Source organism: Macaca thibetana, chromosome 11, assembly GCF_024542745.1.
Source record: "Macaca thibetana thibetana isolate TM-01 chromosome 11, ASM2454274v1, whole genome shotgun sequence".
Lineage (NCBI taxonomy): Eukaryota > Metazoa > Chordata > Mammalia > Primates > Cercopithecidae > Macaca > Macaca thibetana.
Genome location: NC_065588.1, coordinates 106,051,117 through 106,077,015, shown reverse-complemented (window position 1 = coordinate 106,077,015; position 25,899 = coordinate 106,051,117). Strand labels below are relative to the sequence as shown.

Here is a 25,899-nt window from a genome sequence, read left to right as displayed (position 1 = left end):
GTGGGAAGGAGGTGTGGAGCAGAGACTTGGGGGTTCCCATCTCCTCCCAGTCCTCTTTTCTGGGAGGGTCAGAGCAGGGAGGCCCCTGGGGGTGCTGCTTACTGTGTGGTCCTCTCCTCGACTTGGGAGGAGGCTCACAGGAATAGAGCCTGGGTGGCTGGGTTTGTATTTCGTCTTTCAATTCCTTACTTCTGCCACAAATATTTCTCGTCTTTTCTGTTTGTTTCAAATTGAGATCTTCAGTAACCACTGCTCAAGTAAGACTCTGAACTGTGTGTGTGTGGAGGACGCTGCCCAGTTCAACTGCTGGAGTGATTCGAGGAGCCTCGTTCACAAGCACAATGACTTTCCCCACGGCAGCCCTTCTGGAAGGAGCGGCCCCGTGCCTGCTGCCAGAAGCAGAGGCCTCCCTTCAGGGCATGGCACAGGCTGGTCCACCCCATCCCCAGAGTTGAGGGAGAGCCTCCCAGTCCAGGGAGTGCTGTGGAATGAGGCGCAGCCGGGAGTTGACCTGCTTCCACCAGAAACAATGGAAATCCTGCCCAAGTCCAAGTCCAAGTCCAAAGGCAGAGCCATGGCCAGTTCCACCCCAGGCAGGTGGACTCCTCCGGGCAGCATCCTATTGGCAGAAACAGTATGGCCTTCTGAGCTCCATGCTTTTTTTTTTTTTTTTCTGAGACAGAGTTTCGCTCTTGTTGCCCAGGCTGGAATGCAATGGTGTGATCTTAGCTCACTGCAACCTCCATCTCCCAGGTTCAAGCGATCCTCCTGCCTCAGCCTCCCAAGTAACTGGGACTGCAGGTGCGAACCAACATGCCTTTTTTTTTTTTTTTTTTTTTTTTGACAGGGTCCCACTATGTTGCCAGGCTGATCTCAAACTCCTGGGCTCAAGCAATCCTCCTGCCTCGGCCACCCAAAGTGCTGGCCTTAACTTTTTCACATGGGAGGAACATTTCTCCATAACTTTTCCATTCCACTTTAATGCACTGCATGACATCCCAAGCTCAAACAGCTTTTTGGTGTTGGACGTCTAGGTTATCGGTTGCTGTTACCATATTAATGCTGTGAACAACATCTTTGTACCATTCTGTTATTTCTATCTCCTGGGTCAGAAGGCAGAGCGGTACATTTCTGGAAAGCTCTGCAGGGCCGGTCAGGACAGGGCCCTGTAGGCCAGGGAAGGATTTGGCTCTTAGTACTAAATGCAGTGGCCACTGAAGAAGGTGGACGATTCTCATTTCAGGTGTGTGTTTGTAAATGGTCTCTGTACAACGAAGAAAAAAATGGGCTGGTTTGGTGACAGGAAGGGTGGACGTGAAAGCAAAGTGGATGGCCACAGGTTCAGGAGGCCAGCAGGACCCAGTGCCCTCGGTCTAAGGCATAATCAACTGGCAGAATAGATGGCATCACCAGGCACTTATCTGAGAACACTGGAGAAGGGCTAGATGTGTCTGGGGTTTTTTTCTGATGGGGGTTTGGGGGAGATCACTCATTAGTCTTGGCTGTGTTGAGCTTCAGGCGCCGTGGAGATGTCAAAGTGGTAGGGACATCAGAATCTGGACTAGAGCTGCAGAGCCAGGAGTTACTGATGTGAGGATGGCAGCAGAAGGCAGAGGCCTGGCTCACATCACCTAAGAGGGCCTGTGTGGTGAGGCCTGGGCCCAGAAAACTAGCACTGCTCCATTACAACCAGCAGAGGCCACAGTAACTGCAAAGTACCCACAGAACCCCATGTGTATCAGCAACCCCGATGGGTCAAGAGCTGTACATGTGAGCTGGAAGCCAGCATCGGTGGCCCAGCTGCTTAGGGCCAGATGCTTGATTTGTCTCAGAAGCAGGAACTGCATTGCCGCACAGCTTGAGCACCTGTACACGGGGCACCCCCGCCCGCCAGCCTCCTACTATAAGCGTTTCTAGATGGAAATGGAAGAGGGGGTGTTTAGGGGAAATGAAGAAAAGGGAGCTGCAGTGTTTAGATCAGTTAACTGGAAGAAAAGGAGAAAAACAGCTCTAGGGCAGCGTAAAGGCAGCGTCCTGACATAAATCCAGGCTTTTCCATCGTGAGCCTGATGGCTGTAATGTGGAAAGTGGCCCATTTCCAGTCATTTTGCTGGAGATCACCTGGAATGCCTGCACTGGAAGTTATGGGCATGGAGGATTCCAGCAACACCATTTTAATACAAAATACTGGAAACCAGGCCGGGCGCGGTGGCTCAAGCCTGTAATCCCAGCACTTTGGGAGGCCGAGGCGGGTGGATCACAAGGTCAGCAGATCGAGACTATCCTGGCTAACATGGTGAAACCCCGTCTCTACTAAAAATACAAAAAACTAGCCGGGCGTGGTGGCGGGCGCCTGTAGTCTCAGCTACTTGGGAGGCTGAGGAGGGAGAATGGCGTGAACCCGGGAGGCGGAGCTTGCAGTGAGCCGAGATCACGCCACTGCACTCCAGCCTGGGAGACACAGCGAGACTCCGTCTCAAAAAAAAAAAAAAAAAAAAAAAAAAAAAAAAAAAAAAAAAAAAAAAAAAAAAAAAAAAAAATACTGGAAACCAAACAAGTGACCATGAACAAACGAATGATAGGGAATTTACACAATCAGCTACCCAGAGCGGTAAAAAAACTCCAGCTACCTGCTGAAAAAACCACAGATGTATCCTTTGAGGTAGACATTGTGTTCTGAGTGACATTAAGGCATCAAGTAAACATCCCTCTAAAAGGAAGACATTACAATGTAAAATCAGTTCCCTAAAATCCAACTCCACAGAGCATCATGGCTGAATTCAGTCGAGGTCATCAAGAACTGCTAAGGCCAATGTTTTTAAAGGCTTTACAATATCTTTTAAATGATTGCTCTATTTTATGAACACCAAAAACTACCTAAAAACCCCAATGAAAAAATCATATCCATAAATACGGATGTATAGACTATATGTATTGCACAAACATCTCTTCCGCCCCATGAGAGACACACTGGCTGTGTCTGCCAGTGACGTCTGCTCATCCGTGTGTCCGATTCCAGCATCTGACTCTTGTTCATGGTTGGCTGTGACTTTCCAGGCCTAGCACCTTCCCTAGAGAGAATGTGTGCTGAACAAGGAACAGAAAGCAAGGGTTTTTTGTTGCTGTTGAGATGGAGTCTCGCTCTGTCGCCTCGGCTGGAATGCAGTGGCATGATCTCGGCTCACTGCAACTCCCACCTCCCAGTTGAAGCAATTCCCCTGCCTCGGCCTCCCAGGTAGCTGGGACTACAGGCAAGCGCCACCACGCCCGGCTAACCTTTTGTATTTGAGTAGAGACGGGGTTTCACTATGTTGACCAGGATGGTCTTGATCTCCTGACCTTGTGATCTGCCCGCCTCGGCCTCCCAAAGTGTTGGGATTACAGGCGTGAGCCACTGTGCCCAGACAAGTCATCACTTCTGTATCAGTGCAAGAAGTATCTCCTAGCAGTGGTTTCAGCACCATCTATACTGAAGGAATGGACCTTTGTAGAAGAATCTGCCAAAGAATAACCTAGAAACTACTCATTTCGAGTCAGCAGAAAAAGGTGCTTAGCAACAATAAAACCCATATAGGTATCGGTAACTACAACACAATAAAAATACAAAACGCAAATACCCTGGGCCCAGAGGTGTATGGGCCACAGTAGAAATAGTAAGAGAGTGGAAACTTTAAGTTTAGAAAACAAATTATTGTGGACCACTGCAGAGCAGAAACATTTAATTAGGGCAGTGAACCAGTGTAACATAATTTTAATGCTAATGATTACCACCAGGCTTCAAAAACAAAAAATTAGGCTGGGCGTGCTGGTTCATGCCTCTAATCCCAGCACTTTGGGAGACAGAGGAGGAAGGTGGATCACTTGAAATCAGAAGTTCAAGACCAGCCTGACCAACATGGAGAAACCTTGTCTCTACTAAAAATACAAAACTGGCCAGGTGTGGCAGCTCATGCCTGTAATCCCAGCTACTCGGGAGGCAGAGGCAGAACCACTTGAACCCGGGAGGCGGAGGCTGCGGTGAGCCAAGATCACGCCACTGCACTCCAGCCTAGGCAACAAGAGTGAGACTCTGTATCAAAAAAAAAAAAAGAAAGAAAAAGAAAAAAATTCAGGCCAGGAATGGTGGCTCATGCCTGTAATCCTAGCACTTTGAGAGGCTGAGACAGGAGGATCACTTGAGCCCAGGAGTTCGAGACCAGCTTGGGCAACATGGCAAGAGCCCTTTCTCTACTAAATTAGCCAGGACTGGTGGCACACACCTATAGTTCCAGCTACTGGGGAGGCTGAAGTGGGAGGATCCCTTGAACGTGGGAGGTGGAGTTTGCAGTGAGCTGAGATTGCACTGTTACACTCCAGCCTGGGTGCCAGAACAAAGCCCTGTTTCAAAAAAAAAAGTTTAAATTCAGTTCACTGTGGTTCCAATCGAAAGAAGGGAGAAACCATTTTTCTAAGAAAAATGAATATAACCTATAAAATGTGATCAAAGAAAACAGCCAAGCCTGTATGTGGGAGATGTGGATTAAATCACTAAAAAGCCTGTCACCAACAATGCACTTTACAGCAGTCAATCAGAGAATCTGTAACAAAGCCAGGAAGCCGTGCTGTCGAAGCAGGATTTTATTTCACAATTACTAGAATCTGAAACGAGGAACGCAAGAGAGAGCATGCGTGATGAACGCACTGCTCAGGTGATCAGAGCCAAAGAGTTGCAAGAAAATTAACAAGAGATGAAGGCCATGGTTTGCAGCTCAATCTGTTTCTACAGCACAATGGAAGTGAAAGATAAGGCAGCCCTTAGACTCAGGATTTTTAATAAACTCTGGTTTTTCATAACCATGGAACAATGCCCTGGAATTAGCTGTAATTTACGGAGATGTGGAATCTTGAACACGATGTGATGAAAACTAAACCTCAGAGGAAGAGTATAGTAAAAATACAAGTCATAATATTATTGCTGCTAGGAACTTGTTCCTGTTTGTAGAAATGAATGGCAACCTGTACCACGCTGATATAATGGTGGGAGAGATTTCTGGCCGGTCTGTGGTTCTGAGTCTCATCTAGTTTCTTCAGGCTCAGTGCTTCTCCCTCTGGGCACATATATCCCAGAAGGCTACGTGTGGCCAAGACATTCCCAAGACACTAGATGCCCCATGTGTCACACCCCTGCCTTTAAAAGGTTAGCCAACCAGGTGACCTTCTAAGGTACCTTTTTGGTTTTAGAGATGGGGTCTCACTCTTTTGCCCACGTTGGACTCGAATTCCTGGGCTCAATCAATCCTCTTGCCGCAGCCTCCCGAGTAGCTGGGACTACAGGCACGTGCCACCACACCCAGCTTGAGGTTCCTTTTGGGGCTTGGTAACATACATGTTGGGATCAGTCACTCACAGACAATGCTCCATGGAAATTCTACCAAAATGCTTCCTGAAGGAGGAAAGACTCATCTCTTGCCACTTTCTGGAATGCGTCCACGGACGTCAGACTGTTCCAGGGTTCTAATTTGTTCACAGTTCTTTTCTTCCAGAATACAAAAGACGTAATCCTTTTGGGACCACGAAATTAATAAACTCTGAAATCCACTGCACCAAGACCTCTAGGGTGGTTTTAATAGACTAAGTTTAAATGGCAATTTTAAAAACTGAAAAGCTTTCCTCACATTTCTAGAGTCAACACTGGAGGCTGACAATTAAAGGTGAGACAACAGGAAACCACGTGCCCCATCACAGGTACAACCTGTGGCTCTTAGTATTGACCTTGAGTTGATGCGACTGTTGTTATATTACAAGATTATGCAGCAGCGCCGTAAACACGTGCCCATCAAAGACCCTTGCTTGGGTAAAAAAGGCATGAAAGGGCCTGTCACCAGGTGCTGCAGACCACAACACCTAACGTCTGGCCAAACTCCAGATGCTTTCAATGATGAACCTGAGCAGGCACTGCTGAGCCGCCCGACAGTACCCCGGGCGCCGACTGTAACAGAGCCCTGTAAGACTGCCTGGCGGCTGGGATCAGAAGCCTCAGCATCCCTTGTTCTGTGCTTATAGTACCCATGAAGTCAGTTCCAAGCAATTTTTGGATGTCCATAAGGCTGAGAAAAGAAAGAAAACATAAGAGTGATCAGATCAGCAGTATCTGGAGCATGAGGAATTAGCCTTGTTTTAACTACAAGCTAAAGAACAATATAAACAGCTGTTTCATTTCCAGCTGAAAAAGTCTGACCCTAAGCCATAAATGAGGCACTTGATAACTTTTTAGTTTTGAGTACTAGCCCTAAGAAACACTTTCACATGTGACCTGTGAAACCTGACCCCGACACTCTCACTGATCCATGGCCAAGTGGGTTTAGAAAACGCTGTTCCCTGTGCCTGTGAGAGTCAGTGTATGAGGGCAAGTGGCCTATGGCGAACGCCTGCTCTAATTCTGTTTCACTCCGTTTCCCAGTGTCATCGGACCACGAGGGAGCCAGCCCTCATTCTGCAGCATGTGTCCTGGGGAATGCACTCCAGGCACCAGGAGGTCAGGGTGGCCCCGGGTAAAGGAGGGCAGAGGGGACAACCAACAGCGGGGGTGCTTCAGTCATCAGCTTCCTCAGGGCAGGGGAGGCAGCATTTGCTTCTCTGTGCTCCCCACGGTGCCGTGCAGAGAGGTCCAGGAACAAAGACACTGAGAGGCAGAGAAACAGATACACACACGGCAGGGAGGGGAGGGGAGGACACCCACAGGAGGGAGGGAGGGGAGGGGAGGAGGAGGACCCTACAGGAGGTACGGAGGGGAGGGGAGGAGGGGGACACCCACAGGAGGGGAGGAGGAGGACACTCACAGAGGGGAGGGGAGTAGGAGGACACCCACAAGAGGGAGGGAGGGAGGGGAGGAGGGCGGTAGGGAGGGAGGGGAGGAGGGCGGTAAGGAGGGAAGGGAGGAGGGGGGCCGGTCTCCTGTTCACCCGGCTTCGCTGTCTCAGCAGCTGGAGCCTAGACCTACTGCTCTGACCCCTCTCAGCAGCTGTGGCCACAGCTCTTCTTAGATTGCCCAAAGAGGGTGGACAGGCATGCAGCTTAGTAGGCAGAGGCCAGAGCAAAATCACTTCAAGGTTTGAGGCCCAACCAAGGACTGGAACAGCCCCTGCGTCAGGGCTCCCTGCTGGTCAGGGGAAAGAGGAATACAAGAGAAGAGGAACAAGGAATAACCCGGATGGCCAGAGAGCAGAGTCATGGCAGGGCGATGAGCAGGCCCAGGGGAGCAGGGGCTGGGCAGAGTCTGTCTTGCCGGTGTTGGCCTGTCTCCTGGCAGACTTCCTACCTTGGGCCGGTAGCCCTGCTTGGCCATAGTCTTTGCCTCCTGCTGCAGCAGGGCATCTGAGAGCTGCTCGACCCGCCGGGCCTCCTCCTCCTCCTCCTCCTCCTGCTGGTCTGCTTCCCATGCCTGCAGCTGACGTTCTGCAACCTGGATGCCAAGAGCAAAGTCACCCCCGAGACAAGGCCCACAGGGCAGAGCCCTGCCTCTGATGAGGAGGGTAAGCCCGCGGTCCTACCCAGACTGGAGAATCCAGCTGAGCAATAGCAATGCAGGTGCCAAGGAACAGACGGGAGCACACGGGACTTGAAAGGCTGTACGCATGGCATGTACCTTGTAGAAAGCTAGAAAAGCTATATGCGTGGCGTGTACCTCGTGCAAAGCTGGAGAGGCTGTATGTGTAGCGTGTACCTTGTGGAAAGCTGGAGGCTATACGCGTGGCACGTAACTCATGAAAAGCTCGGCATGTGGCCAGGTGTTTGGACGACTGTTCTGTCTTATGTATCAAGGACTGAAATGAAGAGAGAACTGTGGCCCCCAGGAAGCCAACTATTTGCAGAAGCAGACAGAGTAAAGAGAACAGACAGCAGTGCCGGCCTCACCCATACGACATGGAGGATATGGGGGGAAAGAAGCCCCAGTCACGAGGATGAGGACTGCAGCTGGGATGGAAAGGGGGGCACTGTGTTCTCAAATGCACGCAAGCCCTGCCAGGCAGTCCAGGGCCTCTGAACCCTGTCCCAGGATGATGTGAGACCCACAGCAGGCCCACTGCCTCCTGCCCTCGGGCTCAGCCCCACCTGGGCTTCCAGCTCCTGCTTCCTGGCCGATTTCAGTTCTTCACTCTCCTCTTTCTCGCGACGAGCTGACTTTCTCGCCTCCTCGAGATTTTGAATAAGTTGCTCCCTGTGTTTCAGGGATTCCTCTTGTGCCCGTCGGTTCTGTTCAATCTTCTCTTGTATTTGCTGTTGCCTCCCTGTCAGAACCTAACCTCGGCAGAAAGAAAAGGGCAGCTTTGAGGTTGGCAGAAAGAAAAGGGCAGCTTTGAGGTTGACCCTAACAGATCCTGGTTCCACAAGCCTTGGACAGGCTGCAGCTACAGCAAGGCCCAGCCTCATCCTTGGGCCTCAGGCCCAAGTACACAGACAGAGGCAGAGCCAGACTACAGGATTTGCTCTCATGTCGGCCACGCCTGCCAGTATACAAGGCGCATTTCCCTCCCTTGCACCCCAACACACACAAAATGTATCCAGACTGTGTATTATGGAGAGACAGCTGAGTGCCAAGAAATCAAAGGAGACGGGGATGGAGCGCTCTCCCCAGGGACACAGAAACCTTGCAGCAACACGGTGAGTCTCCCTCCTCTCAGAGGGTTCCAAAAACAAGAGAGCCACAAGCCGCACAGATGACCAGAGGCGGAGCTGCAGTGATCCTCTAACCTTTTGAACCCGCTGTGTTTGAGACCTGGCCCCAGAGCTGTGTGACGCCTCAACTCCAGCCCAGGCCACAGTCAGGAGCAAGAAGCCACCTGACACTCTCCACAGTGACGCTGCAGGGCTGGGGGGACAGAAAGTGGCCGCCATCAGGAGGAAAATCAAAAGGCACTGGAAAATTCTTAGTATTTACAAGAGCAAAACATCACCAATCAGGACCCGATTTCCTGTGGATTCCAAAATACAGCATACTACCAGACACGACAGAGGTTCTCATTCAAAACCACTTTACAACAGCCTTCAGCCCATGGATGACACACTCTCTTCTCCCAGATTTCCTGCGGTTGGGGTGTGTCTTCCACACACAGTGTACACACTGACCAGGAGAGCAGTTACGTCCTCCAGTTCACGGCCGTTGTCTACCCAGAGCGGGGAAACGCGTGGGAAGAGCCTCAGGTACCAAGAGGCTCTTGGCAGCGTTTCTCAGAACGGCTTCCAATCAGAAAAACACAGCACACCCATAAGAGGGAATGGAAAGACAGCGGGTGACAGACGACAGTCCGCCATACAGCCCCGACGTGGTGTTTATAAAGATGTAACAGCATGTCACAATGCTTGAAGCCAAATAGCACAAGACGGTAAGAAATACATGTAGAAAAAGGTCAGGCATAGAAACAGAAGAGCAGATGGACGAAGCAGCTATGGCTGCGTACAGGATGGGCTCTGGGGTACTTTTTTCCATTCCTATTCTCTGTACTTCTGAATTCTTTTCTACTAAACTCATATTACTTTTTCAATGATTTTTTTTTTTTTTTTTGAGACGGAGTCTCGCTTTGTCGCCCAGGCTGGAGTGCAGTGGCCGGATCTCAGCTCACTGCAAGCTCCGCCTCCCGGGTTTACGCCATTCTCCTGACTCAGCCTCCCGAGTAGCTGGGACTACAGGCGCCCACCACCTCGCCCGGCTAGTTTTTTGTATTTTTAGTAGAGACGGGGTTTCACCATATTAGCCAGGATGGTCTCGATCTCCTGACCTCGTGATCCGCCCGTCTCGGCCTCCCAAAGTGCTGGGATTACAGGCTTGAGCCACCGCGCCCGGCCACTTTTTCAATGATTTTTAAAGCCCACTTAAAATGACCAGAGAAGACTTCCCAGAGCATCTGGCAGGGTGACTGACCATGGACTTCCAGACACCTGCCCAGGACCCAGTAGCCGGGCCACATCGCCGCAGCTGGGATTACCTCGCTCATCAGTTTGTCCCGTGCGCTGCGCTCTCGGGCCCACTCTGCCTCTCTCTTTTCCCACATCTCCTTGGCCTCCTCCCTGGACAAACACAAAACGGATGACAGCAGGCTCCTCCCCGCCCTGGCAGGAAGTGAGCTACAGAACAGACAGGGCTGCCGGGCACATGGCTGCTGCAGGGCCACCCTGCAGATAAACATCCGCACACACTTTGAAAAGATCACAATTAAGGACAGCATCCACGGAAAGTACTGTTGAAAGTTTTTTATTTTTTTATTTTTGAGATGGGTCTCACTCTGTTGCCCAAGCTAGAGTGCAGTGGTGCGAATCTAGGCCCACTGCAACCTCCACCTCCCAGGTTCAAGTGATTCTAGTCCCTCAGCCTCCTGAGCAGCTGGGATTACAGGCATGCATCACCATGGCCGGCTAATTATTGTATTTTTAGCAGAGATGGGGTTTCACCATGTTGGTCAGGCTGGTCTTGAACTCCTGACCTCAAGTGATCTACCTGCCTTGGCCTCCCAAAGCGCTGGGATTACAAGTGTGAGCCCCCGTGTTGGAAGTATTTCAAGTTACCTTTTTAATACCCCCATCTCCTTATAAAAAGCAACTGGGGCGACTTACACCGTGGCTGTTTAACACAGAGACGAATGAAACCATCAGGACCTGGAGAGAAGCAGGGCGCTGCCTGGGCCTGAGCCCTGCCACCACGCGCCTGTGTCATTGATAGCTCACCCTGGACCAAGTGACCTCTTTGAGTCTCTGTGTCTCACAAGCCACCACTTGGCTGGAAGTCAGGACTCAGTAAGATGAGGCCTATAAAGCACTTGGCACAATGTCCAGCATGCAGTAAGTGCTCAATGTGTGCTACTTACTATTCGATGATTTCAATCTACTAATTTAATCTTTAGGACCCAAACTCAGTTTTATATATGTAAGCAGCATTCAACATCTCTATAAGAACTTCCTTCTGGCTGGGCATGATGGCTCATGCCTATAATCCCAGAATTTCGGGTTTACACAGGTGGGCGGATCACAAGGTCAGGAGTTCAAGACCAGCCTGGCCAAGATGGTGAAACCCCGTCTCTACTAAAAATGCAAAAATTACCCGGGTGTGGTGGCGGGCACGTGTAATCCCAGCTACTCGGGAGGCTGAGGCAGAGAATTGCTTGAACCCAGAAGGCAGAGGTTGCAGTGAGCCAAGATCACGCCACTGCACTCCAGCCTGGGTGACAGAGCAAAACTCCATCTCAGAAAAACAAAAAACAAAAACAAAGAATTTCCTTCCAAACCTCTCAGATTTCAGATGAACATATCGTTACTCTAAACCTTAATGATTTCCACCTCAGATAATACAAGGGAAACACCCCCAGAGGCCAGGTCCATTATGAAGATGTGCTCCTCGGGAACGATGGACAACATACACAGGTATTTCTTCTTCTTTTTCTTTTTTTTTTGAGACAGAGTCCCACTCTGTCACCCAGGCTGAAGTGCAGTGGTGCAATCATGGCTGATAAGAGCCTCAACCTCCTGGGCTCAAGTGATTCTCCCACTTAGCCTCCCAAATAGCTGGGACTACAGGTATGAACAACCACACCTGGCCAATTTGTGTATTTTTGGTAGATACTGGGGTTTTGCCATGTTGCCCAGGCTGATCTCGAACTCTTAGGCTCAAGCGATCCACCTGCCTTGGCCTCTCAAAGCACGGGGATTAGAGGTGTGAGCCTCCATGCCCAGCCAATAGATATTTTAGTAACAGGTGACCCATGGGGCATTTCAAGGTACCAGAGTCTAGGCCAGGAGCGTCTGGCCCAGTCAGTGGCCGCCACTCACCTCAGCAGCACCTGCAGCTCTGCCTCCCGCGCCCGCTCCAGTTGCAGCTGCTCCTCAATGGCCTGCTTCATCCAGGCCGCATCGGCCACAGCTTGCTCCCGCCTGGCCAGGTTGAGGCGCTGGCTCTCGTCCTCCTTCTCAAGCAGGGCCTGCAGGATCCGCCTGTCTGCCTCCTAGAGGAAGCAGAGGGTGGCATGTGGCTGGGCTGGACAGAGCCCTTCTGCAGTGAGAGCCTACAGAGGGGCCTGCCCTCCCTTTCCTTTCTACACAGGCATTAGTGATCCTACACAGTGTTCTCAAGACAGAGATGGGAAGATGCTGAATTATTTCTGGAATAGAACGGGGATAACCACGAGGGGTGGTTCAGATAAGACACAGGCCTAGGAGCTTCCCTCTGGCTAAAGGGAGACTCCACCACCACCACGTGCCCTCGGACACACCTGGTTGCGCAACTTTTTGGAATACAACTTGGCAAAAATTCCACTTGTAAGAATAAAGAACGGCCGGGCGCGGTGGCTCAAGCCTGTAATCCCAGCACTTTGGGAGGCCGAGACGGGCGGATCACAAGGTCAGGAGATCGAGACCATCCTGGCTAACATGGTGAAACCCCGTCTCTACTAAAAATACAAAAAACTAGCCGGGCGAGGTGGCGGGCGCCTGTAGTCCCAGCTACTGGGGAGGCTGAGGCTGGAGAATGGCGTGAACCCGGGAGGCGGAGCTTGCAGTGAGCTGAGATCCCGCCACTGCACTCCAGCCTGGGCTACAGAGCGAGACTCCGTCTCAAAAAAAAAAAAAAAAAAAAAAAAAAGAATAAAGACCACAGTGACACAAAGGTGCAAAACACTCATTGCAGCTTTTATATAAGAGGGAAAAACCAGAAACAACCAAAATGCTCCTTGGTGGGGAATTAGCTACTATGCACATAGACATAATGGAAACATTAAAAGAATGCAGGAGGCTGGGCACCGGGGCTCATGCCTGCAATCCCAGCACTTTTGGAGGCTGAGATGGGATGATCACTTGGGCCTAGAACTTCAAGACCAGCCTGGGCAATGTAGCAAGACCCCATCTCTACAAAGCATGGTGATGCACAACTATGGTCCTAGCTACTCGAGAGGCTGAGGTGGGAGGATGGCTTGAGCCTGGGAGGTCGAGGCTGCAGTGAGCTGTGATTGTGCCACTGCACTCCAGCCTGGACAACAGAGCAAGACCCCATAAAAAACAGCTGCACACCAGGACCAACTGAGCCACTGTGCCCCATATTGGGTCTGTCCCCCTCACAGCAAGGGAGCTCATCAAAGTACTTAGGAATATGAAGGAGCTATTTGAAAAGAACAGGTTCAATCTAAGTATAATGATCTTTTTTTGTTTGTTCTTTTTGAGACAGAGTCTCACTCTGTTGCCCAGGCCTGAGTACAATGGTGCGAACTCGGCTCACTGCAACCTCCACCTCCTGGGTTCAAATAATTATCCTGTCTCAACCCCCCAAGTAGCTGGGATTACAGGCATGCACCACCATGCCCGGCTAGTTTTTGTTGTTTTGAGAGAAGTCTCACTCTTGTCCCACAGGTTTGAGTGCAATATCTCGATCTTAGCTTACTGCAACCTCCGCCTCCCGGGTTCAAACGATTCTCCTGCCTCTGCCTCCCAAGTAGCTGGGATTAAGGCGCCTGCCACCACGCCCGGCTAATTCTTGTATTTTTTAGTAGAGACGGGGTTACACCATGTTGGTCAGGCTGGTCTCAACCTCCTGACCTCAGGTGATCCGCCTGCCTCGGCCTCCCAAAGTGCTGGGATTACAGGCGTGAGCCACCACGCCTGGCCATGGCCGGCTAGTTTTTGTATTTTTAGCAGAGATGGGGTTTCACCATGTCGTTCAGGCTGGCCTCAAACTCCTGACCTCAGGTGATCCGCCTGCCTCGGCCTCTCAAAGTGCTGGGATTACAGGCGTGAGGCACCGCGCATGGCCAATCTTTTTAAAAATTAGAGATTTAGTGTTAATTGAAGATGTTGAGGAATGCAACCTCAATTAGATTTAAATACAAAAACAAAAACAAACCTCCACCTCTCTGTATGTAAATATATCTGGAAAGATGTGCACCAGACAGACACCTCTGGGGACAGACAGAGATTGCAGGCACTGGTCAAGGGGGATCTCACTTTGCGTTGTGCTGTTAAGTAACACGTTTACTGAAAAACAATTTGATGTTTTGATATCTGTATCTATCCATCTATGCTCGCAAAGGATCCTTACGGTCAAGCTAATTAACATATCCATCATCTCACAGTTGGTTTTTCTGGTGACAACACTTAAGATCAACTCTCTTAGCAAATTTCAAGAATACAATAAGGTATCATCAGCTGTGGTCAACATGCTGGACACTATTCCCGGATCTCCTAACTGAGGGATGTACCCTTTGACCAACATCTCCCCTTTCCCCCAACCCCTCACTGTCTTTTCACTCTTACGAGAATACACTCATATACTAAGCAATGGAAGACTTTTTTTTCAAAAGAGGGTAAGAAAGATGTCAGGCTGTCTCTTCAGACTTACCAACTCCTCTTGGATCTGCTGTGTGCGTCTGTTGAGTTGAGCGTTATACTGATGTCTCAAGAAGCGCCTGAAGGAGAATCAAATGTGTGCTGCCTTCAGTATCTCAGAAAGAATGAAATAGTAGTTAGACAATTGCTGACTAGGCTGCCTACTTTACGGTTTCGGCAACACGAATGCAAGTCTGAAAAAGCAAGAGGCCCACCCGCCTGGGAAGAGTGGGGGCCTCTGACACACACCCCAGCTCTGCCTTCTGCCGGAAGGCTTCCATCTGCTTCCGCTCTTCCTCCAGCCTCTCCAGCTCCCACCGCTGCTTCAACAGATTCTCTTGCTCCTTCTTTAGTTTGGTCGCCTGTGGTGATGATGAGAGTAAGCTCGACTGAGATCTGAGATCGTGGGAATCAGATCCTCCTTCATTCTCCATCTCCATTTCTCGCAGACACTACACAATGGTGGCCTGGCCATGCAGGTGGTCACGATCCCCTCCCACCACTCACTCACTCATCCCATCTCATCTGAGCCATTTCCTGCAAGGGCCTTTCTGAGCACCGAACTCTAAACTCCCACAGGATCCTGTACTGGTCCACACTTACTGTAACTTAACAACTGTCCTCCACCTGACACAGCCCCCACCAGGAGGTCAGGACTGTGGGCCTTGGTCAGGCTCTATCTCTAGTTCCCAACCCAGTGCTCAGCACCTAGAATAAGTAGCAGGCACTAAGAATGTAGTTCCTGAATCATGGCCTGGGCAAGGGGAGGGGTCACAGGAGATAGGCCTCCCTCATCTAAATAGAAAGATCTAACTCTTTCAAGGAAACTGTACCATGTTCTCCAAAAACAGCTCCTGGACCAAAATGCCTCAAGACCCGAAACCTGCTCGCCATGGAGAGCCGGGTGCCAGACCACCCGACTAAATCGTGTCTACTCAGTGCACTGGAAAATCCAGATTCTAAGAAGGTTCTCCAACAGCAGGCCGCTAAGCACCTCTAAGAGAACAGCTACTGGCTCCGTGTTGTTAACGTTCTGGAATCCAGGCACGCAAGCGTGGAGGCTGGGAAAGCAGGAGGCGGAAGGGGATGCGTGGGAGCGGGAGAAGCTGGCTGCTGCTGCCCATTGCGGAACCTCAGCCCTGCTATGGCTCTTCTCAGGGCAGCCCCTCAAGTGCCCATCTCACACTAACGAGCAGCTGTGGAGGAGGTCATGGCTGAGAGGGGCTTGTGCCCACCTCCACCTCCTTCAGTTTCAGCTCCTCCATCTGCTGCAGCAGTGCCTCGGCCTGGAGCTTGTCCTCCAGCTGCCTCCTCTCCTCTTCGGCTTTCATCCGTTCTAGCGCCTCCCTTCGGGCCCTTTCATACTCATTTTCGTACCGTTTGTTCTCTTGCTCTGCGGTGGCTTCTTGCTACAAGGGACCGAATGAACACAGGAGGTCAGTATCTGTACTGTAAGCCAACAAAAACCCAGCTTCCTGCCGCCGTTCTGCAGGCCACAGGGCCCAGGCAGATCCTGCCTGAATCCCAAATGACAATGCCCTCAGAGACTAAGTTAGGGAGGGGCTTGATAATGTTGGGTTTCCTCCCCACTCAACAAAACACTTTCTAAAATGAACCAGGCAGCAAAGCGACCAGTGCACGGAGGTGTGGAAGCTCAACCCCAAAGGGTCTACTGGAAGCCAGGGCTGCGAGTTTATGATGCAAATTTCATCAAAAGAGCGACAAAAAAAGCCCTTAAAAACACATGTTCTAGCTGGACCCTGTGGCCCACGCCTTTAATCCCAGCACTTTGAGAGGCCCAGGTGGGAGAATCTTTTAAGGCCAGGAGGCCAGATCAGCCTGGGCAACAGAACAAGACCCCATCTCTACAAAAACTAAAAAATTAGCTGGGCACAGTGGTGCACACATGTGGTCCTAGCTACTCAGGAAGCCGAGTTAGGAGGACTGCTTGAGCCCAGCTGGTCGAGGCTGCACTGAGCTGTGAATTGCGCCACTGCACACCAGCCTGGGTGACAGAGCAAGACCCTGCCTCCAAAAGAAAAAAAGAAGACGCATACTCTACTTGCCACCTCCCAGTCCTGGTCACCTGGCCTTATTCTGCCCTGGGAATTATCACATAGGATTCTGGTATGTGTAAGAGCAAACGTTCAGTTTTCACATGTGTCAAGTAAACTGAGAAAGAGTATACTATACTCCTTAACTGGAGTCACTGACGCTGAAAACGGTAAAGGAATGCAAAGGTGTCAACAGTCCTGCACAGCAGAATGCGGGGCTATTCCCTGAGCCGCATACCACACCTGTTTTTTTTCTTCTTTCTGCGTTTCCCAAGAGTTTACCACATGCTTCTGGTGAAGGTCCAGCTCCACCTGAGGATGGAAGGGGGCGGGTGTGAATCTCCTCACAGGCATGCAGTAGAGAGCGTGGGGCGACTTCAACACGCACAGTGTAAATGCAAGTCAATCAGAAGACCAAAGGACCAGGCGCTCCCACATCAGTCTCCTGAGCTGGTACAAAGTAACAGAGACTTCCTTCCCACCAGCCCTGGGGTTAAGCTGGACGCTGAGATGGAAATACAATTTCGCAGGCCAGCGTGGGTTGGTCTCCTGCATGCCAGGCCCCGGGAGACAGCTGGGTGAGGAGAAGACTCAACTCTGTGTCTGGCACCCCAAAGCTTGCTCTGCAGAGCAGATGGAAAATGTGCTCCCTGTAGCAAGTGATGCGCCAGTGGGTGCAACAAGTTTAGGATTGTTAGTAAGAGATTTGAGCGCAGAGAATCTCCTGGATTAGAAAATGGATCACAACATTCAATCCAAATCTTTTGTCTGGGAAACTGTTTATAAAATTAGCCGGATATGGAGGCGCCCACCTGTAGCCTCAGCTACTCGGGAGGCTGAGGTGGGAGGATCACTTGAGCCCAGGTTCAAGACCAGCCTGAGCAACACAGGGAGACCCTGTCTCTACAAAAAAGTTTTACAATAATCTTTCCCAACTTAGAGCTGTGAACACAGGCAACTAACTTGAATGTTCTGAATAAACTTCTCTGATTTAACGGCTCTAGATGATTCCACCAAAGCCAACAGGGCTAAGGAGTCCCCCCACAGATTAGTGCAAACTACACAAAAGCACTAGATGTTCCATTATTTAGTGACTGGCAATTTCTAAATGTAACTACGAATAACGTGAAGGCACCAAATGTATACAAAAACTGTAAGTTGAAAATAAATTAGTAACAGTGAGGGATGATCTCCCTGCAGCCAAATCTCCACTGAACAAGGCCACCAAGCCAAGAGGCCACCCCCTCTCCTGCAGTTTGTCCTCCTCTCCCCTGCCAGCCCAGTTCAGGCCTTCACCATCCCCCAGCTGGGCTGTCGCAGCACCCCTCCCTGCCAGCTGGCACACTGCTGCCAGAGGGATCTCTCTGAAATGCAGCCGGGATCCTGTGTGCCGCCCCCAGCACCTTCAGAGGAAGGTCACACAAGCTCTTATGGCGTCTGGCACCGTCTGCCTCGCCGGCGTCGTTTCTTGGGGTTCTCCCTATCTGACATCCTAGCCTTACCCAGACACTTTCAGCTCCCGGGGCTCACTCTGCTCTCAAGTCTCAGGCCTGGTTCTCATAGTCACATCAACCTAGAACATCTTTTCCTCACCTCTACACACATACATCCCTTCAAACTCTTCCACCTCAGGAACCCCTCTGGGAAGCCTCCCCGACCCCTCCAGAGTTGAGTGCGCTGGCCCATGATCATCCTCTCAGGCTGGCCCAGCACCCTGCATCCTGCCTGGTAATGAGCTATCCACTGTTTCCCGTGCTGGAGACAGCAGAAACCACGTCTAAGCTCCATGCCGCCACCTGGTAGAAAGGCAGCAGAGGTTCAATCGACATTTGTTCAACAACTGAATGAACCGCTCAGTGCAGCCTGTGCCAGATCTTCTGCCTGGCGCTCTTTTCAGGTGGCTCAAGGTTCCCTCCTCTGTTTCAACCCAGTACAAGATATGTGTTAAAAAAAAAAAAAAATGTCTGGAAACATGATTTCATCTACTTAGGCAAATCAATGGAGGTCTCTGATTTTCACCTCTCGAAGTTTCGGGTTGTTCTTTTTCCAGTGTTCATACAAAAGTTGTTCAGCAATCTATCGAGAAAACACAAAATGGAAAGCCTGATGTCAGTTTTCAGATCCATTCACGTTTTGGATGACACACAGTGGAAGTCAGCTCAGGCTATGAGTGCCTCCATTCATACTGTCACTGCACCCACTGTTCAAACCCTTGTGCTTCACATGCACAGCTCTAAGAACCACATGGCACTACCAAGTGACTCTTGCAATGGTGACAAAAGGGGACCAAAATCTGATGCTACACAGAGGTCTTATCTAGGGGGTCTCAAAATAATACAGCAGGCTGAAAAGCACAGATCAGGGCTCACTGTTTCACATAACTACTTTGGAAGGTAAAACAGATTATTCCCAGATCTCTATGGGCCCACAGAACTGGAAGAAAGGAAAAGCACTCAGATGTAATGACTGAAGGGGCTAAAGAGAATACAGCTAACTGATCCAAAACCCAGTCCCTGCACAAGGACTTAAGCTCCTTTCCTGCTGGCTCTGGAGTTAACTGGCCTCTCATCAGACCTGAGCAGCCAGGAATGGCCCTATATGTGCGACACACTCAGGCTGGGGGCACTCCTGCTCCACAGCCTCCTGAAGGCCTCTGGGAAGTTACCAGTTTCCTCTGCTCTTCTCTGGCTGATTTCAGCTTCCCATGCTGCTCCCGGATTCTTCTTTCGTGCAAGTTCATGCTCAACCTCAGCTCCTCCAGTTCTCTGGCCAGGAGGTCCTGCTCCTCCCGTATGAGCTGCCTGAGCTTCTCCCGTCGGGCCTCCAGACTCTTCCTCTTCTCTTCCTTCATCTTCTCACGCTGATAGGCGTGCATGCTGGGTGAAAGGGGGCCTGCCTGAATCAATCATGCTACAGCCACAGGGAGCGTGCTCTGCTCTGCTGTGTGGGTAAAAGAGGCTGACGCAGTAGATGTGTCATGATGACACAGGAATGTGTCCCCAGCTAAAGTGAAGACAGCAGGTCACAGAATAGTATGCCTAAAAGAAAATCTTGTTTTTGCAAAAAGAAAATGTATAAATGTATAAATAATGTATATATTATCCATCACATAAATCCTACAGTATAGGTCTGCTGTGGCCCTACTTGACTGATGAGGAAACCAAAGCTCATACATTCAGCAAGAGACACGGTCAGGATTTCCATCTAGGTCTATCTGACTTCAAAGCCTACGCTTTCAGCCTCCATGTGTTTACATGTATTTCTATAAAAGCAGTTTGTGTCTGTGTGTGTGTGTGTGTGTGTTTATTTAAGCACAAATACCAATGAGTAAAAGCATGGAAGGATACCTGCGAGACTGTTAACTGTGGCTCTCTATGGGGATATGGGGTTACAAGCAGGCTTCCAAATTCTATCATATTCTTCTGCATCATTTTATCTTTTTCAATGCCAATGTATGGCTGCATAGATGATCTTTTTTTCCACTTCCAGCTGGAAAAACATCACCACGCAGGGAATTCATGCTGCCTGGCAAATCCTACTCTCCCTAAATCCTTAAGGCCTCATCCCCTGACTGGCAAGTAGCCCCCACCTCCATCCAATCGGCAGTTACCGCAAAATTACCTCCGCTGGTAGGAGGTTTTAGAGCTCCATTCTGCCTGTTTGGAGCTACAGATGTCAGACATCCTGAAGTAACGGCTGTTCTGCTCCCATTGCTGCCGAAGCCGGGCCTCCTGCTCTCGCTGTCGTGCTAACTGCTGATTCAGGTGCTGCTGGCTGTACCAGTAGGACGGCAGCGTGGGGAGCGCCATCTGAGAACAGGAATGGGAGGAAAGTGAGCCACTGTAAACCCCGGGAACCCTCACCAGCTTGGCCTCATCCCTTTAACAAGTGGTCACCACCCCTTGGCTGCACAGTGAAATTACCGGGTGGAACTTAAATCCCAGCTCCTTGGGAGGCTGAGGCAGGAGAATCGCTTGAACCCAGGAGGTGGAAGTTGCAGTGAGCCAAGATCGTGCCACTGCACTCCAGCCTAGGCAACAGTGCAAGACTTCGTCTCAAAACAAAACAAAACAATAAACCGGCCGGGCACGGTGGCTCAAGCCTGTAATCCCAGCACTCTGGGAGGCCGAGACGGGCGGATCACGAGGTCAGGAGATCGAGACCATCCTGGCTAACACGGTGAAACCCCGTCTCTACTAAAAAAAATACAAAAAACTAGCCGGGCGAGGTGGCGGGCGCCTGTAGTCCCAGCTATTCAGGAGGCTGAGGCAGGAGAATGGCGTAAACCCGGGAGGCGGAGCTTGCAGTGAGCTGAGATCCGGCCACTGCACTCCAGCCCGGGCGACAGAGCGAGACTCCGTCTCAAAAACAAAACAAAACAAAACAAAAAAACAATAAACCTTAGCCAGATGCGGTGGCTCACGCATGTAATCCCAACAGTTTGGGTGGCTGAGGCAGGAGGATCACTTGAGGCCAGGAGTTGGAGACCAGCCACATCATGAGACCTCATCTCAACAAAAATTAGCCAGGAGTGGTGGCACGCCTGTAATCCCAGCTACTCAGGAGGCTGAGACAAGAGGACTGCTTGAGCCCAGGATGTCAAGGCTGCAGCGAGCCACGATAGCACCACTGCACTTAGCCTGGGCGACAGTGAGACTCTGTCTCAAAAAAACCCTAAAACATCAAAAATTCTGGACTGCATGCACCCAGCTGTGGGCCAGCCACCACCAGGGACACAACAGACAGACACAGGGATTGTCCTAAGATTGCTAGACTAGGCACATCGGGGGCATTCACGCTCTACTTAAACAGAGACAATAATGTAACGAATACATGTACGTGCCAAGCACTCAATACATACGACTTTTTTTCATTCTTACAAGCACCTCGCTATTTGGCAGGTGAGGAAACTTAAGTTCGAAGAGGTGAAGTGATTTGCTCAGGACCACGGAGCCAGGAAGCAAAGGAAATAAACAAGCTGGGTTCCTAATTCATGTCCGTCTGAGACCAAAGCCCACGGTTCTCTACACTGCGAGGGGCTGCCTGTTGGGACCAACCTGCCCTGGCTCTGGCAGCCCCCTGGGAGGGACCTCGCCTGATATAACACTCGGAAGTATTTTGGGCTACCATGGAGGACAGACCTTTCACCCTGCAGATGAAGAAGCTGAGAGCTAGAGAGAGGAATTGCCTGAGCAATGTAGGGATACAGCTGGAGCCCTGAAAGCAGAGAGCAGTCTCACTCCAGGGACCAATTCCCCTGTCCCAAAAGCTGTCCTCGAGTGCAGGGTCGATGCAGTGCCTGGGTAGGAACGCCTGTCGAATAAGCGAAAAAGCCTGGTCCACGCCAAGAATCTCATACTCGAGGTCCTCCAAGTTTGGGGGCAAACACTCTGCATCTATGGTCCAAATGTAGCCGGCGGGCTGCTAACGTGTGACCTCGGTCTCGAGACCGTGGCAAGCTTCACATACTTTTTTCCCCGCCCCGTAAAACCGCCAGTGGATCAACTTTTGCATCAAGAGTCAAAAGTTTAAGATTCCGGTCCCAGATTGGCCACCCACAAGCTGGTCTACTCCCCGAACACTTCGCATCCCTCTCTCGACCTGAACATGCAAGTGCAACAAAGGGGGTCACGGCGCGTCGGGAGCAGAGTGAGGACCCAGGAGGCGCCCTGAGCTCGCGTCCGTGGACTGCCGCCCCGGTTCCCGCCCGCGCGGGCCGCCTGCGGGCCCTGCCCTAACGCCGGATCCGGCCGAGTCCAACCCCTCGACTCACATTTCTCTGAGTCTTGGAGTTTCCGAAGAGTCCCCCGGCCCGAGTTCCCGCAGGCACGAAGTGGGCGGGCCAGTCCCCCGGTGTAATTCCCAGACGAGCTACAGCAACGCCGGCAGTTTCCGCCCTGGTTGCGCCAGCAACGAGCCCGACGACGGAGCGTCGCAAGGGCCAAGCCTCCTTCAGCGCGAAGGGAGACTGTGTTTTTTTTCTCTGGTGCCCCCTCATGGCCGGCGGGAGATAAACAGCAAACGTCGCTACTCCTTGAACTAGGGAAGGACGGAGGCAAAGCATCTGTCCGTGCACTGCGCGTATTTGAGGATGGTGGTTACCATCACCTGAAGGTGAAGGCGGAAACCAGGGGGAGGAGAATATAAGCCAGTGATCCTCAAACCTGGCTGCGCATGGGAATCACCAGATACCAGCCTGGGCAACATAGAGGGACCCCTGTCTCTAAAAAAATTTTTAAACTTAATCCGGCATGGTGGGACTTGTGGTGCCAGCTACTCGGGAGACTGAGGTGGAAGGATCATTTAAGCCCAGGAGATCAAGGCTGCTGTGAGCCATGACTGTGCCACTGCACTCCAGCCTCGGTGACAGAGCCAGACACTGTCTCAAAAAAAAAGAAAAGAAATCCAGATACCTTAAAAAAATCCAGATGCCCAAACGAAACCCCAAATCCCATCTGAGAGTACCAGTGTTTTCCAAAATTCCCCAGGTGTGTTCAATGTACAACTTGGGCAGAGACCTGCTGGCATAAGTAGATGGAAGTTATTGGTAATTTTTTTTTTTTTTTTTTTTTTTTTTTTTTTGAGACGGAGTCTCGCTCTGTCGCCAGGTTGGAATGCAGTGGCACAATCTCGGCTCACTGCAACCTCTGCCTCACGGGTTCAAGCGATTACCCTGCCTCAGCCTCTCGAGTAGCTGGGACTACAGGCGCCCGCCACCACACCCGGCTAATTTTTTGTATTTTAGTAGAGACGGGGTTTCACCATATTGGCCAGGCTGGTCTTGATCTCCTGACCTCATGATCCACCTGCCTCAGGCTCCCAAAGTGCTAGGATTACAGGAGTAAGCCACCGCGCCCAGTCAATAACTTTATATTATAGTATTATATTGGTGATGAGTTCAAGAGTGTTCATTCTATTAGTATGTTTTATAACTCATGTGTGCTACAAGCATTACATACCAACTATTCCATTAAAAAGAAAATGAAGAAAAATACTTACTTGTTTGTTCTCTTTTCTTTCATTTTCCTATTCTTTCGTTTCTTCTTCATTTCTCCATTCTGTATTCATCTCTGGTTTTCCTGGATGCAGCATCATGGCCTCAGCTGGGTTCAGTGGCTCACGCCTGTAATCCCAGCACTTTGAGAGGCCAAGGAGGGTGGATTACCTGAGGTCAGGAGTTGAAGACCATCCTGGCCAACATGATGAAACCCTGTCTCTACTAAAAATATAAAAATTAGCCGGGCATGATGGCAGATGCTTGTAATCCCAGCTACTCGGGAAGCTGAGGTAGGAGAATCGCTAGAACCTGGGAGACAGAGGTTGCAGTGAGCTGAGATTGCGCTGCTGCACTCCAGCCTGGGCGACAGAGTGAGCCTCTGTCTCCAAATTAAATAAATAAATAAATAAAATTAGCAGGCTGTGGTGGCGCACACCTATAGTCCTAGCAACTTGGGAGGCTGAGGTGGGAGGATCACTTGAGCTCAGGATAGGGAGGCTGCAGTGAGCCGTGATCACACCATTGCACTCCAGCCTGAGTGACAGAGCGAGACCCTGTCTCAAAACATGGCCTCTACAGTCAGAACGCCCAGGTTTCAAGCTATACCGCGCTGGTGTAGTCTTGGGCAAGTCACTTCGTCTGTCTGTGCCTCAGCTTCCTACTCCGTGGAATGAGAGTAAAAATAGTGCAACTTTCACACTGGGCGTGGTGGCTCATGCCTGTAATCCCGGTACTTTGGGAGGCCAAGGCTGGCGGATCTCTTGAGGTCAGGAGCTCGAGACCAGCCTGGCCAACATGGTGAAACGCCATCTCTACTAAAAATATAAAAATTAGCTGGGCGTGGAGGCGGGCACCTGTAGTCCCAGCTACTCGGGAGGCTAAGGCAGGAGAATCGCTTGAACCCAGGAGGCAGGGGTTGCAGTGAGCCAAGATTGTGCCTCTGCACTTTAGCCTGGGTGACAGAGCAAGACTCTGTCTCAAAAAAACAAAGCAAAACAAAAAATAGTGCAACTTTCTAGGGTTGCCCGTGTGAGAATAAATGGAGCATGCCCAGGAGTAGGGCATCCAGTGCATCCCAGGTGAGCCCAAACCTGAGCCTTCTTTCACATCCCCCTTTAGTTGGCACCCGTTTAATCAGGGTCTGTCCCATTGCATGCATAAGAGTCCTCAAGTTTCCCTCCCATTAGTCCCTACCCCCTTGGCCAAATTCATGGCCACTCTTTCATGTTGTGTCCCCAATGCAGAGGGGAGGCAGCAGCCCGCTGCAGTCACTCAGCAGAGATGCCCACCCAACAAAGGAGACCGACACATAAATGTCTGTTGATAGGAACTTCAGAAACACATGAATTGGACCAGGCACAGTGGCTCACAACTGTAATCCCAGTATTTTGGGAGGCTGAGGCGGGTGGATCATTTGAGGTCAGGAGTTCGAGACCAGTCTGGCCAATGTGGTGAAACCTTGTCTCTACTAAAAATACAAAAATTAGCCAGATGTGGTAGCACGCGCTTGTGATTCCAGCTACTCGGGAGGCTGAGGCATGAGAATCACTTGAATCCAGGAGGCAGAGTTTACAGTGAGCCGAGATCCAACCACTGAACCCCAGCCTGGGCAACAGAGCGTCTCAAAAAAAAAAAAAAAAAAAAAAAAAAAAAAAAAAGAAAAAAAAAGGCCGGGCGCGGTGGCTCAAGCCTGTAATCCCAGCACTTTGGGAGGCCGAGACGGGCGAATCACGAGGTCAGGAGATCGAGACCATCCTGGCTAACACCGTGAAACCCCATCTCTACTAAAAATACAAAAAACTAGCCGGGCGAGGTGGCGGGCGCCTGTAGTCCCAGCTACTCCGGAGGCTGAGGCAGGAGAATGGCGTAAACCCGGGAGGCGGAGCTTGCAGTGAGCTGAGATCCGGCCACTGCACTCCAGCCCGGGCTACAGAGCAAGACTCCGTCTCAAAAAAAAAAAAAAAAGAAAAGAAAAGAAAAAGAAAGAAAGAAATATGTGAGGTGGGGCAAGGGAAGGGAGATCTGATCCTGATTTTGTGCTTCTTGGGCAAGACTTTTCCACTATCTGGGCCTCAGTTTCCTCATCTGTATAATGATGAGATAAGCTCCACTAGCGGAACTTTAGGGCTTAGGGCTTGACCAGCATGCCGGAGGGCAACCATTCCCAAGTGACCTGATTCTGGAAGCCTGAAGTCTCCAGATTACAGCCTCCATTCTCTTTTGCTGGCCAGATATCCTCACCAGCCCCCTTAGTTCAACTCGGAACCTCTGGATTACATAGCTGCTGGCTGTCGCTATTAAGCAACTTTACAAGAATATTTTCCTTTGCTCCTCTTGGGCATTCTATGAGATATCTTATTGTCCCCATTTGAGAATTGCCTAAACTAAGCCTCAGAAAGGTGGCATGGCTTGCCTGAGGAGCCGCAGCTGATAGATGGTTGAGCCATGATTTGAAACCAGTTCTGCCTGATCCCAGTGCCTGAGCCCTCTTGCTGCAACACAAAAGCAGGG

General features: G+C 50.7%; 2 protein-coding genes across 2 annotated transcripts in view; one reads left to right on the top strand and one right to left on the bottom strand.

Annotated features, from left to right (window-relative positions):
- GLTP (glycolipid transfer protein) overlaps positions 1-25,899 on the top strand; it is a 201,641-nt gene that overhangs the window by 129,220 nt on the left and 46,522 nt on the right. The gene's annotated exons all lie outside the window — the stretch shown is intronic.
- TCHP (trichoplein keratin filament binding) lies at positions 4,600-22,313 on the bottom strand. Its single transcript, XM_050749766.1, has 13 exons — positions 22,165-22,313; positions 20,013-20,200; positions 19,057-19,267; positions 18,411-18,467; positions 16,635-16,703; positions 15,573-15,746; positions 14,587-14,699; positions 14,351-14,417; positions 11,797-11,969; positions 9,963-10,044; positions 8,092-8,277; positions 7,298-7,441; positions 4,600-6,086 (listed from the first exon to the last, which is right to left on the bottom strand). The coding sequence occupies exons 2-13, from the start codon at positions 20,198-20,200 to the stop codon at positions 6,054-6,056; spliced, it is 1,497 nt and encodes a 498-aa protein (XP_050605723.1). The 5' UTR covers positions 22,165-22,313; the 3' UTR covers positions 4,600-6,053.